The sequence below is a fragment of the Oratosquilla oratoria genome, chromosome 40 (genome assembly GCF_046742065.1).
Source record: "Oratosquilla oratoria isolate Oo_2021 chromosome 40, ASM4674206v1, whole genome shotgun sequence".
In the NCBI taxonomy this organism is placed as follows: domain Eukaryota; kingdom Metazoa; phylum Arthropoda; class Malacostraca; order Stomatopoda; family Squillidae; genus Oratosquilla; species Oratosquilla oratoria.
This window is the reverse complement of record NC_134816.1, coordinates 7,853,076-7,870,575: the sequence shown is the minus strand read 5'-3', so window position 1 is coordinate 7,870,575 and position 17,500 is coordinate 7,853,076. Positions and strand designations below refer to the sequence as shown.

The 17,500-nt window shown below is 40.4% G+C and overlaps 1 protein-coding gene across 8 annotated transcripts in view; it reads right to left on the bottom strand.

Moving 5' to 3' along the window:
• LOC143020629 (monocarboxylate transporter 9) overlaps positions 1-17,500 on the bottom strand; it is a 541,387-nt gene that overhangs the window by 235,239 nt on the left and 288,648 nt on the right. For all 8 annotated transcript variants that reach the window (XM_076177112.1, XM_076177115.1, XM_076177114.1 and 5 more), the window contains one exon: positions 12,016-12,214. In XM_076177112.1, coding sequence (XP_076033227.1) covers positions 12,016-12,214 — 199 coding nt within the window. The remainder of the gene's footprint in view (positions 1-12,015; positions 12,215-17,500) is intronic.

Sequence of the window (17,500 nt, the reverse complement as noted above, 5' to 3'; positions counted from 1 at the left end):
TTTGAAATGTTTGAGAGCGTAAATGACTGCTAATGCTTCTATGTCTGAGTTTTGTGCCGTGGTGTTGCATAAGCACTGCTCCAAGTCCTGTGTAGGACACATCAGTGTGAATTGTGAAAGGAAGCTTGTGGTTTGGGAAGGCAAAGACAGGTGCCGTGATTAAGACTTTCTTTAAGTCAGTAAAGGATTTCTCTTGGTCAGGTGTCCAAATGAAGGGTGTGTCCTTCTTAAGTAGTGAAGTTAAAGATACTGCTATACTAGCGTAACCTTGAATGTAACGTCGTAAAAACCTGACAGACCAAGGAATAAACGTGTATTCAACAGAAGCAGAACGTGGAAAATCTATGACTGCCTTGACATTGTCTTGCGATGTTAAAATTCCTTGTGAATTAAGGACATGCCCTAGGAAGCGTATTTCTTTCTAATGGAAAGAACACTTCTTAAACCTCAGTTTGAGACCTGCCTGTTCTAGTCGTGAGAAGAGTGTATACATGTTCGTTACCGGATTTGGAAACGATGATCACGACATCGAGGTACATAAACACTGAGTGACCTAAGAGACCTCCAAGTACTGTGTGCATGAGTCTACTACAGGGCGGAAGGAACTATCGCGTTTAGGGACAACAAAGAGGGGAAGTTCCATTCGCTGATGGTTCAGTAGTGTCTTGCGCAATCATATCTTGGATAAGGTTATCTATAATCATGCGTTTGCTCTGTGGTAATCTGTATGCGGGAATATAACATGGTTTAGAGTTCCCACGAAGGGGTATATGATGCTGAACAAGATTAGTGACTCCAAGGGGTTAACCTTGAGTGGCAATGGTATGTCTGAACTTGTTGCAAAGTGCGACCAAGTCTGCTTGTGCATGAGGGAAATTAATTTGGTTCAAATGTGATGCACCAATGGATTCCTGTGCTGTTTGCACGTTGGAAATGGTGGAAATTGTGGCATAAAATTGAAAATTTGGGAATTGAGCGTCCATCGCAAATTTTTGCACCAATTGTGAGATGGAGGGGTGCGTTAGTGACCTTTCTTTGACGTAGAGCTGATGGCTGAAAACAGGGAAATAACATTGACACAGTAAGTTTCTGGCACACAGAGTACATCGGTGTCTTGTGCTTGGAAAACTTGTGTGTCTATCTGTATATTCATGAGGAAACAGCGTCTTTGGGCTGACAAGCACTGCGTGAGTGTGTTTGAATGAGGATAACACTTCCGACACTGGGGCGGATTTTGTTTTGAAATCCTCTAACAGGGGCAAGGTGTTCTCAGGCGGTGAAAGATCAACGTTATTTACTGGGTGTTTTGTCCTTAATTTTGCTGATCTGGATATGCGGGAGGAGCTAGTGCGTCTGTTACGCTTGGAACGCATGTCCACAGCTGGTAGTGAAATAGAAGAATTAGAGTCGTGGGAAAGTGTGTGCCTCGGTGCCATTTGAGCTAACAGCTGGTGTATCCTCGTGTTATGAAGCAGAGTGAATTTGAGCGGTGAGTGTTAAATCAAGTTTTGCCTGCTCGGCCACGTTAATGTGGCTAACTTTGTTGGAAATTGCTGATGGCAATTTAGGGAGGAAATGATTAGCATAAATGATGCCATGTTGAGCAGGGTAAATGATGATATGTTGTTTCATTAATGTTAAGCCTATGAGGATATCAGCAGGAAAGTAGACTTCAGCTACTTGGGTGGTAACTGGAATGACTGGAGACTCATCTTTGAAGCTAATGTCTACGGAGACTTTACCAATAATTGGGAAGGTACACCATCTACATTGTAAAGGTTGACGTCGGGGGATTCCAAAATGACACGTCTTGTTTCAGTGAGGAATTTGTGGAAACTGTGTAGTGACATGATGTTAACTGGGAAACCCGTGTCGAGAAATATTTTCATTTTGGTGTTACTTGACTTAGCATTGAAAGTTAAGAAGTCTGAAGACATGTCTTCGATATCCAGGATATGTACCGGTAGAGTTGAAAATTGAATATCTTGGTATGGAGTAATTGTCCTGGGTCTGTACTGAGTTTTTGTATACTGTAGTCACAAGGGAGATGTGTTCGTGAATGCCTTGTAGATGTGTTACGTACATGTCTAGCACATATGTTACATAAATGTCGAAGAGATGTGTTGCGTAAATGTCTAGCAGGAGAGCGATCTGGGGATTCTGTTCTGTGTTGTGTTCGTGCTAGAAGCACACGGCAACGGTCACTTGTGTGGAAACATGTACCATGATGCTCGCAGTGTTGATTCGGTTGTGACAGGTATCTGTGATAACACGTGTTAACAAGGTGACCTGGTTTATGGCAGTATGTACAAAACATTTGTATTCCTGAAGGAGAGCGCTTTCATGGGCGACCTTGCGTGCGTGATGTATGTCTTGACCTCGTGTTATTTGAAGGGGATCGTGTGACCTGTGCTGTCGTGTGTGGGGGTGCTATGGGTACTGACTGAGTGATAACTTGGTCCGTGTCAGAGAATTTCCTGGAGAATTCGCCTAATGTGATACCTGGCTTGAATGTAATGGTGCTGGTTTTCTGGAGTGTAATTCTGAGAGAAACCGAAGGTATGCAAAGAGGGAGACTAAGTTTTCCAATGAAATTGTGTTGTCTGAGACCCAGTCTGAGTTTTTTAGGCTTTCTCTGAGTTCGCTCTTAAATGATGAAGCTACTTTGACTGCGTTTTCTTTAGTACCGTGTGGGCCATGATTGTAACTTTTTGCCAAAGAGTATAAAAGGGAATTGCTCGAAGTGGCTCAAAAGCAGCAAATGAATTTTTAAATTGTTCTACAAGTTGATCAAATGTGTTTCCTCAAATAAGTCAGACCGAATGACGTCACCAGCTAATGTGTCATGTTTGTCTATTTTGGATGTTAAGATGGATATTTTTTTTGTCCTCTGTGACATTCCTACGCAGTATTTCTGAGTGAACCTCAGTGAGTAACTTGTGTACAGGGATGTTCCTGCCGTTGAAGAGTGGTAATGTTGTCTCATCATTGATGATTATGATAATATTTTGTGTTGTCATGGTTTTGTGAGTAGGAGATGAATTTTCTGAAGAGTTAGAAGTAGGAGGGACATGGTTAGCGGAAACGTAGTTTGGCTTTGTGTATAGGGTCGGTATGTCGAGTCATAGAGAGCTTTGGACACGTTCCTGTATTGAATAAATGTGTGGAGACCGTTTTGCTCCTCGGTGGCACTGAGAATAGAAAAATATCTACTTACTCAATGTGATGTTGGTAAATGGTTGTTGTGAAATGAGTTAGAAAATGTGTAATCAAAATGTGTAGAGATATTAAACAATAAGAGAAAAGAATGGGGAGATCTTGCGCAGCGAGATGCGGTGAGTGGGTGAGCATTGGCTCCTAGATGCCGTGACGATCGTTGGCGCGTAGAGATTATTGTGCGGAGCAAGATACGATGCTGTAGAAGGGGGGGATGGTTCGACTCATACAATGGTGGAGAAGGGTGGTCCAACGAGTCTGTGTTGACGTGAAGGAGAGGGCGGGCATCGTGGATGTTGGAGAATGCCTTTGGGGGTGGGGTTCATCGTAGTAGGTACTGGAGGAATGTCTCGTAGGGGGATTTCTCGTCGTAGATGCTGTAGGATATACAGCGTAGAAGTAGGGCTTGGCTTTGTAATTGGATGGTGGACGATGCAGCTAAGATGGATCTGTAAAGTAGGGCTTTGCTTCGTAATTGGATGGTGGACGGTATAGCTACGAGGGATTGCCTTGTATGTAAGATGCTTCAGCGAAGATCGAAGCCGTGTACATCTAGTGACTATCAAAGTTATGTATCAATACAGAGAGATTTAAAAAAGACAATAAAAAAGAAAATGACAATACGAAATTAATATCGCTGATAAATCCAAAGAGAATCCCAAAGAATTCTATAGTTACATTCGAGATAAAAAGGTTGTTAGGAATCACATTGATCCACTATTATCTGCTGACGGTCAACTTGAATATTCAAATGAAGGAATGTGTAATATTTTAAACAATTATTTTAGCTCGATATTCGTGAACGAAACACCTCAAAGTGAACTCCAAACTAAAACCTGTGAAAAGTCTAGGGTAAACTTACTCACTACGGTAAATATAACAAAAGAAAAAATAAAAGGTGGATAGACAAACTCAAAGTTAATAAAACACCAGGGCCTGACGGTTGGCCTCCAATATTCTTAAAGGAAATGAAAAATGAGATTGTTGTTCCATTAGAATATATTTTCAAGAAATCCATCATATCCGGAGATGTCCCAAGAGAATGAAAGCTAGCTAACGTTACTCCCACATTCAAAAAAGGTGACAAAAAGAAACCAAATAACTACATGCCTATAAGTTTGACTTCAATCGTAGGAAAAATAATGGAAACTATCATCAGAGATGCTATCGAACATCATTTAGAAAGTAACCGTTTGATAAATGATAGCCAGCATGGTTTCAGACGGAAACGTTCTAGCGTGACTAACTTACTCGAATTCTACAACACAGTTATATCGAATTATGACAAAAGAAACACTATAGATTTAATATATCTAGACTTTGCAAAAGCTTTTGATACCATCCCCACGAAAGGCTACTTACTGAATTAGCTTCACACGGAATAAGTGGTGGCCTATTAAGTTGGACTAGTAATTGGTTGAATGATCGAAAACAGAGTTGTTTTAAATGGAAAAACTTCTAGGTAGAAAAATGTTACAAGTGGAGTTCCTCAGGGTTCCGTTCATGGGCCACTTCTATTCATAGTATATATAAATGATATAGACCATGAACTAAAATCTACTGTTTCCAAATTTGCTGATGATACAAAACTGTGCGGAATGGCAAATGATCACTTTAATCAATTAAATATTCAAGAAGATTTAGATAAATTACAGCAATGGTGTGAAAAGTGGCTAGTGAAATTTAACACAAGTAAATGCAAGGTAATACACATAGGTAAAAATAACAGTAAGTACGATTACAAGTTAACAAAAGTGAATAGTGAAAAAGATCTCGGAGTAATTATCAGTAACGATCTCAAATCATCCAAGAAGTGTATTTCAGCCTCTGAGAAAGCAAATAAGATTCTGGGACTGATTGCGCGATCTTTTGATTTCAAAAGTCCATCACTCATCAACAAGCTGTATAAATCGTTAGTTCGTCCACATTTAGAATATGCTGTTTCCGTATGGTCACCGAATCTCATTAAAGACATTGACAGACTGGAAAAAGTACAACGGCGAGCCACAGAACTGATTCCAAATATCAAAAATAAATCATACGAAAATCGACTAAAACATATGAATCTGTTTTCCCTTAAAAAAGCGCAGGCTCTGAGGTGACTTGATACAGGTCTTTAAAATTCTACTTTAAAATTCTAAAGGGAATTGATGACATCGAAATTGACAAAATTTTCACACTGAATGAGAACCAGACAAGAAACAATGGTCTCAAACTGTCCGGAAATAGATTCCGGGATCACCATTCTAGCCATTTTCTCTGTCTTATTTCTTGTAATTTCTCATGCATGTGTCGTATGGCTTCTTGGAGGTGCTTCCTGTTGTCTGCGTTGGGCCTCGTGTTGTGAATTTTCCTGAGGCGGTTGACTCTGTGTTTTAGGGTCTTGACTCTGGGACAGTAGTACCACGTATCCTTGCACTCCCTGCTGGGCTTCTTCTTCCGTGGCATTGCAGCGTCCGCCGCGGTGTGAAAGGCAGTCACAAGGTCCCTTTCTTGGTCGTCGATGTCCAGTGGGGGAGTGTGGTCTTCAAACCACTCTGTCAGATTTTGTGCAAATTTACCCCTATTTGCAAAGGCAGAGTTCCAGCCTTTTGGTGGGCTAGGGAGCAGCTGAATTCGGGGAACTTTGATCTTCGTTACTGTGGCGTAATGGTCACTGGTCAGGACTGGGTGGACCATCCACTGTGCAAGGCCTCGAAATTTCGCGGGAAGGAAGGTTAGATCAAGCCGCCCTCCCCTTATATGGGTTGGTGCTCCGCTGTTGAAGAGGCAGACGTCCTGAAACTCGCTGAGAAGATGCGCGACCTGGTGACCGTTCTCGTTGGTTGTTGAAGGAGAGGAGAGTATGGGGTGGTGAGCGTTTATATCTCCCCCAAATACGATGTTGTGGCTGTCGCAATTTCCAAACATTTGTGAGAGATCAATGTTCTCCGCAGGCCGGGAGTACAGATTGTAACATTGGAGGGTGACCCCAGCAAGTTGTATTTGGACCGCAAGCACCTCTGTGGCTTCCCCACACTCAAGGTAGTCCTTGATTTGAACACTTGGTGTTTTATTTTTCACCAGAGTGGCAAGTCCCCACCCTGTGCTTCCGATATTTTTCCTGTAGCATGTGTATCCTGGGACTCGGAAGGTGTGATGGTCTTGTAGTAGGGTTTCCTGCAGTAGGACTACGTCTATTTGATCTTCTTGGATCGTGGCAAGAAGAGATGCCATTTTCGGGTGGATACCCCCTGCATTCCACTGAAGTATGCTCAGCATTCCATCAGTGGGTCTGGGAGGGTTGGTCTCTGGCCTCCATGATCTTGTTGAGGTATTAGTTGGCTGTGTTACTGCTGCGCCGTGAGTTCTGCTTGAGGGTTCCATGTCGCTGTTGGATGTTGGTGCAGAGGTGAAAATTCGTCCTGGTCTGTCTTCTTGGATTCCTTCATTGCTGCCCGGTGTGTGGTATGATCTTTGTCTGTTGGTTGCTGGCGAAGTTTCGCGTGGCGGCAGATTGTTCTTCATGACTTGGGTGACAATGGTTTCCGTCACATGTTTGTCCAGGGAAGCATATAGTGCTGCAGCTAGTTGTGTAGCCAGGTCCTTCAGAAGATTCTTGAGAGTTGATACTTCCATGGTAACTGTGTGTTTTTCTTGTGTCTATGGGTTTTGGTTTCTCTGGGGTACTCTTTTCGGATCTTTGCGTGAGCTGAACCGGTTCCGGACCTGTCTCTGTCGTGTATCCTTCTGGTTGGTGCGCCCTTCCTTCTTCAGTGATTTCGTGGGTAGTCGGTGCTGTGGTTTTCTGGTCTGCTGTGATGGAGGTTGTGGTTCCCTGGTCTGGTGTGATGGAGGGTGTGGTTTCCTGGTCTGCTGAAAATGAAGCTGTTGGTCCCTGTTTGCAGTACGTGTGGTCTGTGTCTGGGAGTAGTTGATTTGTTCTTTGTTGGTTTCCCATCTCTTTCTTCTTGAGGCTGGCGGTGGGGCTATTGTTTGGGTAGTTGGCGCCTTCTCCGGCTGCTTTGCGTGCGGCCGGATATATATCTATTCTAGCCTTGCAGGGCATCTTGGGTTCCATGCATGGTAGGTTTGTTTGCAATTTGGGCAACATGGTTTTACCGGTTGGCTTTGTTCCAACTTGGAAATATATTGTTCCGTTTCGTGTTGCTTGCTGCAAACGGCTCATGTCTTCTTAAATCTGCAGCGTGCCTGATGATGGCCAAACCTCTGACACACATAACAGCGTAGGGGCTCTGGGTACCATGTCCTGACGGTGTAGGATCCCCATGTTCCCAATGTCACTCTGTTCGGAAGGGGTCCTAGAAAGGTGATAAGTATGGAGGTGGTGGGCTTCTTCTGTTTGTCCAAGGCCCTATCTGCAACTTTGACGTTCGATAGTTCTAGTATCGGTTCTAGGCAGAGTTCGAGGGGATATCCCCTTATGATCCCCTAATTGGTTTCTGGGCAGGATCTAGCTCCTGAAGGGCAGGAGATCGCCGAAGTGCGTCCAGTGCTACGTCGTTCAGAGGCATGATTGTCCATTGGCCTTCCAGGTTTGGCCAGGCTTTCATGGCCAGGTTCGGGTGTCTCTTCTCCAGTGTTCTGATTATTTGATATGGGGTTTCCTTTTGTGGTACTAATTTGAGCTTGGGCTTGACCTTGGGGTGTGTGCTTGTTCCGGGTCCGCTCGTCGCTGATGTCGAAGCTTCCATTAAGTTAGTGGGGTTCATATTCGAAGGGGTTTTTGCTTTGGATTTCTTCGCTTTGCCAACTTCTGTCCATCCTGAGTCTCATGATGGTGTTTCTGGGGAGGTTTCTGGTCGTATACGTTTTCCTTCTTGTGGCTCCTCCTGATCTTCATCCGAATCGTCAAAGATGCTTCTCTTCTTAAAGGTGTCCGAAGCCATAGCCTAGAGTGCTCAGTGTACAGATACAAAGGAGAACTATCGGTTACGGAGACGAGTGTGTGACTACTTGCTAAATAGCTGGCGGACTTATTATCCCCATATGTTGGGAATTTCTTTAACTCCCATATATCCAACCCGTGTTATTTTATTTAGAGAAATTCCAAACATATGGGGATAATAAGTCCGCCAGCCATTTAGCAAATTTGCTGGTGCAGGAGCCGCGGTTCGATATGATGGGCCTGAGGGGAATGCTTTCTAAATGCTAAATGGCTGGCGGACTTATTATCCCCATATGTTGGGAATTTCTCTAACTCCCATATCTCCAACTCATGTGATTTTATTAAAAAAAAAATGAAAGTACAGGGTTTAAGGCTTCTCAGTCTTGATGTTTGCTCGTTATTTACGAATATTGATGTTGAAGATGTTCTTACTTTTTTGGAAACCAAACTGCAACACTTTCAAGACATTTCCCCCCTCCCTGTCAACAAAATTCTTGCTTTAGTTCGCCTATGTGTTTCTTCAAACGTATTTTTCTTTCAAGACCAATTTTTCCGTCAAAAATTTGGTTGCAGTATGGGTTCTAATTTGTCTCCTGTTTTGGCCAATTTATACATGGAGTATTTTGAGTGTACCCTTTTGCCCACCATCAAACCGCCCGAAATGATTTGGCTCAGGTACGTAGACGGTATCTTTTCGGCGTGGGATGACAGTTGGGGCCCATTTGAAGTGTTCCATGATGAATTGAACCAATTGACCCCGAACATTAAATTCAAAATTGAATGGGAGGAAGGACACCAAATCCCCTTCTTGGACATTTTAATAAGAAGAATTGATGATAATTTACATTTTACAGTGTACCGAAAACCCACCTACTCAGGGAACCTTCACTTTTTTAGTAATCACCCTGACAATGTTAAGAAAAGTGTTGCCTCTGGTCTTTTCTTGAGGTCTTTCAGGATATGCAGTCCTCAATTTCTGGACCAAGAAATTGAGGTGATCAAATGTCAACTTAAAAATTCGGTATATCCACCTTGGTTTCTGGACCAAGCCCTCAGTAAGGCTAGGACCAACCATTTTAAAACTTTCGTCCCCTCTAGTTATCACCGCTCCTTTAAAGATATCCTAAAAATTCCATATAGTAAAACCATCAGTTCCTCTATCAAGTTGCTTCCTCATGAACGTCTCACTATTGCCTATCACTATCCTAACACCGTGCGTAAGCAAATTGTAAACGTTCAACAAAAACCGAAAGAAGTAGAGTGACCTGGTCTTTATTGTTTGCCCTGCCAATATTGTGATTTGGTTTACTTGGGTCAAACTGCGAGACACTTGAACACTAGATTGCCAGAACATAAAAGTTTAATTAGATATGGGCAAGAAAATTCGGCCGTATTTCTTCATGTCAAAAATAAGAATCATTCTTTCGACTGGGGTAAGGACAGATTAGTGTTCAAGTCCCACTGTGGTTTCAGGAGAAAAATAATTGAATCAGTATTAATTGAGGAATGCCCCAACATTAATATTTCTAAAGGGCAGTGAACTCCTGACATTATTTCACGCGCGGCAGTAAGTAGGCTGGTACGAAGCTTACAACCCACCCTCACCTCACCCTCACCCTCCTCCGCCACTCCATCTTACCCCCCGTCTGAGTAATGCCAGCAGTCCACGTTCCCTCTCTTTTCTGTGTTTCTGTAGCTTATAAGTCCCCTTTGTCCTCTGTCTTATGTACTTTCCTGAAGAGGGCTACAGTTGAATCTTCTTTCATTTGAAGTTTATTTTCTCCGACTGTGGGTTTCCTGTGTGTCATTTACAAATGTGCTACTACATTTCTGTTTAGAAATATATATATATATATATATATATATATATATATATATATATATGTATATATATATACATATATATATATGTACATATTCATATATATATATATATATATATATATTAATATATATATATATATGTATGTATTTGCGAATAAATCACAAAAACACGTGATTCACAAATTGTGTAATAAAACCACTTGGAAAAAATGAAAGGTAACCGCACGTTTTTCTCTATCTAAGACATTTTCAAATGTCTTGAATAGACGAAAACGTTCGTTCACCTTTCATTTTATTTTCCAAGTGTTTTTATTACATATGATATATATATATTATATATATATATATATATATATTATATATATATATATATATATATATATATTGATTATCTTCTTATGTAGAGCTTCAAGACGTCTATCTATAGACTTGGCTTCAGGAGGTAAGTTTGTTATCGCTGGTCCAAAGGACATGATTCAAACTCAGAAGGGAGAAGAGTAGCGTTGCAGTGGAGCTTGACGTTTCGTCCACTGTGTACATTTTCAAAAGCAATGACAAAGGTCAGAATACATACTTATATACTAAAAGAGAGGATCATAGTAAGCATAGAGAGAACCAATAGGAAATTGTGGTGTGAGGGAACCTATGGGAGGGTAGAACGCCGTAGGTGGGTCCGCCAATTAGGTACTTCGAACGATTCGTCCAACCCGGGCCTGTGTCTTAATGGGAAAAGCGATTGCTCCCAACGCTTTAAAGATTCCACCATCAGCGCTTACATCAGAAGGGCTCTCACGCACTGCGGCAGCTGGAAAAGTGCTAATCTAGAAATTGAAAGAGCCACACATAATGGCTATTCCAACTAGGACATTTCCAATGTCATCAAAAGGGAAATCAACAAATGATATGACCAAGCTCCAGTCCTCCTCTATTCAAGCGAAAGTATCAATTTATTCTACAAATCCCACATGACTATAGAGTACAAAACTGAAGAGAGAGTCATCAGGCAAATCATCAAACGTCATGTCAAACCTGCCAATCCTATCGACCGGATGGATTTCGTCATCTACTACAAAAACAAGAAAACTTCGAATCTCCTACTAAAGAATAACCCTTCCCCCGCTCCTTCTGAGTTACAACGCAGTCATCTTGTGTATGAATTCTCTTGTAAAGAAGGGAACTGTGAGTCCCTTCATTCTTCATACATAGGATACTGCACTACTAAACTCTCAAGAAGAATTACCTTACACTTACAAAATGGCACACCTAAGACACACACAGAATCTCACCACAACACTATTCTTACTAGACAGACCATGGCTGAAAACACTAAGATCATAGGACAGGCCCAAGATACAAGACGGCTACACCGATGATAAGATTATTTTTACTAACCAGACTTTTTGTCTGGTCCACTGCCGATGTTTTCCGACAAACTAAATTCCATTTTCCTTTCCAGCCTATTTGTCTGTTCCATTACCGACGCCTTCCGACAAAATAAATTTCTTTAACCAGGCCAGACTCATTGTCTGGTCCATTGCAAACCTTTTACGGTAAGTTAAATTTCTTTATTCCTGTCAGACCATTTATCTGCTCCTTGCCGAAATGTTCCGGCGACCTAAATCATTCTTGTCGGAGTATTTGTCAGATCCTAGTCGAAATTATCCGGCAATCCACCGTGCAACAAAATCCCCACAAACATTTGAATCTAGATCAAATTCAGATGCATTACTTTAAGTGTAGAGTTTCTGTTTGTGCACTCCGGAAGGACAGCGTACCTCCCCTCTCTTAAAAAGAGGTTTTTATATAAAATTTGTTTTTATAGTAGATAAGCAATTGAGATAATTTTTTCTTCTATGGAGAAAAATGATAATAATCTAGAGATAACCTTCGTACCAGGCTCAAACTAGAATGGGACTGATTGCTGATTTCCCTACTTCATTCCTTTTGGGAACGACTGATTTTATTCTTGTTCTTTAACAATTAACTTGTTACAATATATACATGTATGCAAGTGCATAATCTCTCCCTCTTTTTTTTTTTTTTTTTTTTTTTTTTTTTTTTTTTTAATCATCCTAAGGAACACTTACCAACGATGAGGTAGAAGCCACCCAGGAGTGAACTGACCCAGGACACCTGTGACGTCGATATTTCAGGGAACTGCTCCTGAAAGTCCTTTAGGAGAAGACCTGTCGAGAAGATGATGCCGTCAACCACGACGTTACACAGGAAAGACGCCGCCACTACCACCCATCCCCAGCCGCCGTCAGGAGGAACGACGTGGTTGGTCTGGAGAATAATGCGAGAATATATGTCAGGGGTTTCTCATATACATACACACACACACACACACACACACACACACACACACACACACACACACACACACACACACACACACACACACACACACACACACACACACACACACACACACACACAAACAAACACACACACACTTATTCACACACAAACACACATACGCACACACGAGCACTCACACACACACACAAACACACACACGCAAACACACACACACACACACACACACACACACACACACACACACACACACACACACACACACATATATATATATATATATATATATATATATACATACATATATATATATATATATAAATATATATACACCTATATATATACATATATATATGTATATACATATATATACATACATATATATACATATATATACATATATATACATATATATACATACATATGTATATATATATATATATATATATATATATATATATATATATATATCACAACAAAATAACGTCGTAGCACATTGGTAAAATTATACTAATGACCCACTTTCGGAGAAGAATAAGGAAAGTAAAAAGATCCGTATATTTCGATCACTATCTGTGATCCTCTTCAGCAGATATGATTACAGAGTGGAGAAAATCATGTATATATACAAAAGTAGTAAGGTGGACACGTAGTGACAGGGACTCAGGTCACGTGTCCGGCGCTACGTGGGCATTAGTGGGTTTTGTCCACTGTTATTGTGGACGGTAGCAGTCTATTTACCGCTAGGATGTTATGCAATCTGATGACAATTGGCCATTGGAAATATTATAATTAGGAATATTATTTATTAAAGAGGTTTATTTATTAAAGATGATTTTTTTTATTGGCGACATGTTGAAACACGCCGTATTTTAGCATGTCGCCAATAAAAACCATCGAATAAAGTGGGACGACGCTGAAATCATTTATAAATCTAAATGCAGTTTTAGAAAAAAAAAATAGAATCCTCTTTAATAAATAATATTCCTAATTATAATATTTCCAATGGCCAATGGTCACCAGATTGCATAACTTCCTTAGCAGTAAATAGACTGCTACCATCCACACTAATAGTGGACAAAATCCACCAATGCCCACGTAGCGCCGGACACGTGACCTGAGTCCCCGTCCTTACCTGCCCACCTCACTACTTTTGTATATATACATGCTTTTCTCCACTCTGTAATCACATCTGCTGAAGAGGATCACATATAGTGATCGAAATATACGGATCATTTTACTTTCGCTTATTCTTCTCCGAAAGTGGGTCATTAGGATAATATATACATACATACATATACATATATATATGTATATATATATATATATATATATATATGTATATATATATATATATATATATATATCAGAAATGAAATCGTCACGAGTGTATTTCCAAAAAATAATATCCATTAAAATTCCATTCAATGGATCACAAAGCTATACTTTGAAAATAAAATTTCTCTCAAATACACAGTGTTGGTATGGGATCACAGCTTGGACCTAGACTGGTTAGTATTTTTATGTTATCATGAACAGAGATGGATGTGAAATTGTGCTATAGAATTCAGATCTATGTTTTACAGAAGATATGCTTATGATACCTTTTTGTTATTTAGAGATGAGTCACATATTCAACTTTTTCTTAATAATCTTAACTTTTTCTTAGTAATTTAAAGGTCAACTGAGAAGGTTTCGGACTTCTTTATTTTTTGTTATTTCATGTATGGAAATATAACTTAGATGTTAGAACACTAAAATGCATGTTTCTAGCATTTCATAGTCTTGATTTTACCCAAATAGCATGATCTTAAAAGTGCCTGATACCAGACGAACTTTTCAATGTCATAGCTACATTTTTCACCGCAAGGACATACTGATGACGTAACAGCTGTTGTTTACATTCTTCAACATAACTTCACATCGAGTGAAGAAGATTGATCGGATTTGGATGCCCTTTCGTGTTGCAATGTGGGTACGGTACAAGGATACATGTAACAAAAATATATAAACAATAGCCTACATAACAATCCATATTTTTATTAATCTATATCAAAATGAATAATCATAGATTGTTACTTTTATTTCTTTCAGTCTGTATCGTAATTTAGTGGAGTGATGTTAGCAACGACTGGGCAAAAGAAATCGCCTGCCCCTCCCAGTGTGAGCGAAAGACCGAATTAGGAAAAAATGCCCTATGCCAGATGGATATTACACAGGATTTAAATATCCTTCAGCAATGACTTTGGTTCAGATTCTTGGAATTATACTCAGTACTATTTATTCTTGGTATATGAAAAGAGTTCACTGTGTTGGATGATGTCAGACTTCTCTTGTTTTTCATACTTGGAACAGACTAGTTCAGAAACTATAATAGAGGACTGAAGTTTGGCATCTCTTGCAAGTTTGTATGGTTGATATTCAGAATTCAACCTCAGTAATTCACCAAGTAAAATATGTACATATTCTGTAAATACAAAGTGGAGATTTATGGTTTCTACATTTTATTGATTAGTTTGTCATATTATCAGAACATACCAAATTTTTAGGCAAGTATTAATTTTGAATTTTTCACATTGCTCCAATAGGAAGTCCTATGCAGTTTCACAGTTTGGATGCAATATGTAGCACAATAATGCTTCATACACTCACAATCTTAATTGTCATCTTGTTAGCCTCCTAAATTCATGCAGTGGTTGGTAAATAAGTAATTAAACATTAAAAAGTGACAACTTTAGATAGAATATGAAATATATCCGAGAGAGGCGCGAAGGTCGAGAGAAGGATGCAGATGTGATTTGATGAGACAGCCTGGTCGGGGAGTGCACATACTCAGTGTCTGTGTTATACTTTGTGATTGGAACAGACTTATTTATTAAACAAAAAAGATGAATTTGGATTTGACTCGCCCAAAAAGGCCACGCTACATGTTCATTACTACCTATCATCCCTCTTATAGCAAATGATAGTTTCATCGTTCATTACATGGTTACTAAGTCGTTAACCACTCGTTAACCATTCTAATGGTAAAACTGTTCTTGCCTATTTCCTTCTTAAGACTAAATCGATCAAATTTGAATCCATTTCTGCTTTTCTGCCCTGTTTTCTTAATATGATGACCTTGTCTGCATCACTTGAACGCCTCTATTAGATCACCCTGCACTCGTCTTTCCATAAAGTGTAAATTAAGGTGCCTAAGCCTGTCCTCCTAAGGGAAAATTCTGGGTCCATATATCATTTAGGCCATTCTCCTCTGTATTGATTCTGGTGAATCAATAGGACGGAGATTAAAATTGTGCTGCATAGTCAAGGATGGGTCTGACTAACGCCAGATAGAATTTGATAACCTCCGCATTTTTATTTGTAACCTCCCTAGCAAACCCTAATGCTCTGTTAGCTTCATTTCTGGCACTAATGTAATGTTTCCTGGATTTAAGGTCAGGACTCACTAGCATCCCCAAGTCTCGCATTCAGTTTTCTCTAAAAAGGTGCTATCTAAGCTATCTGCTTTCTGAGTTGCGTGAACCTACGTTTAACACATTGAACTTTGAGATATTTACCATTTCAACGACCATGTGAACATTTTGTTAAAATCTTCCTACAGTATTCTGGAATCTTCTCTTATTTTAGTGTCGTCCGCAACTTTCTAACATCATAATTAATCCAATTATCTATGTCGTTTATATACATAATGAACAATAAGGGGCCCAAAACCGAGCCGTGGGGAATTCAGCTGGTAATACTCCCCCATTTGGATTTTATACCGCTAATTGTGACCCGCTGTTGTTTGTAACTGACCCATGCTCAAATCCATTCAGACAGTTTCCCCCCTATGTCATGGACTTTGAATTTATTTAGTAGTCTTTAGTGAGGCACCTTGTCGAACACTTTGCTAAAGTCAAAGCAAATAACATCGTAAATACCATTGTTATCTGACGCCTTGTAGACATTAGTGTAAGAAGATAGACGATTAGTTACACATGACCTACCCTTGGTAAACCCATGCTGTGAGTCACGAATGAAATTATGTCTATGTGATCTCTGGTAATATTAACTATTATTGATTCCAGAATTTTGACTATAGCTGACGTCAAACTGATTGGCTTGTAGTTGTGCATAGACGATTTATCACTCTTTTTGAAAATTGGAACAACGTTTGCATGCCCCCAAGATTTAGTCACGAATCAAGTGTCTAACTGCAGACATGACGACATTATACAATATTTCACTTGCCTCTGGGTACTTTCCACGCCTTTTCGATACCTCCCATACCATCCTCATTCCCAAACTTCAGAAACCTACCTCCACCCCTTTCCTGCCGGCCAATCTCCCTTCTAGAGTACTGTGGTAAGGTGTTCGAGCATGGTGCCCTCGTCTTACTGGGTACTTGGAGGTAAAGAATGTGCTAAGAGACTGCAGTTTGGTTTTCGGCCAGAGCGCGGTGCAGACGTCATAATTTCTATGATCACTCAGTGGGCTCAAAAACCGCCAGACGGGTGCCCTGGTAAGGCCATTTTGGTTTGTAAGGATGTGGAGAAGGCATTCGATACTGTCTGGCATGAAGGCCTTAAGTTGAAATTGTAACACAATGTTTATTTTACCCTGACGTTCAATCGGCTGCTCTGCAACTACCTGGGCGACAGGACAATGAGAATAAAGTAACGGGGCTGCCTGTCCCGACCTTTCGTACCGAAGGATGGAGTGCCTCAAAGATCAATCCTTGCCCCCATTCTATGCAATCTATTTACAAATGACCTACCAGAGCCGGCTTACCCACACAACCAGGCTCTTATTCTTTCGTATGCGAACGACACTAATCACATTAGCAGACACAAAACGCTGTTGGGAGGGTTATATGTAATGCAGAATATAGTAGACAGGGCAAACGCATAGGAGTAACAGTGGCGCGTTAAGACCAGCATCGAAATCCAAAACTGTATACTTATGTAGCAAGAAAACCAACAGAACACTCATGAACACTCCTCTTAAGATAAACAACACAAACATGCCTGGGTGCTGGGTAGCACACTGGAGAGTGACCTTACCTGGACCCCTCACTTCCACAGTGAGCAAGAGCTAGGCTTGTGTTGGGAAGACTTAAGCGACTCAAAGCTGCAACACTTTCATCCAAGAGTCGATTGCACCTAGCTTTATTCAGGCCACTTTTGTGTCAGTCCCAGGGATTGAGCCAGATGACAATTCCCACAAACAACTACGAGTATCAGAAGGTTCAGAATGACGTAGGTCGATTCA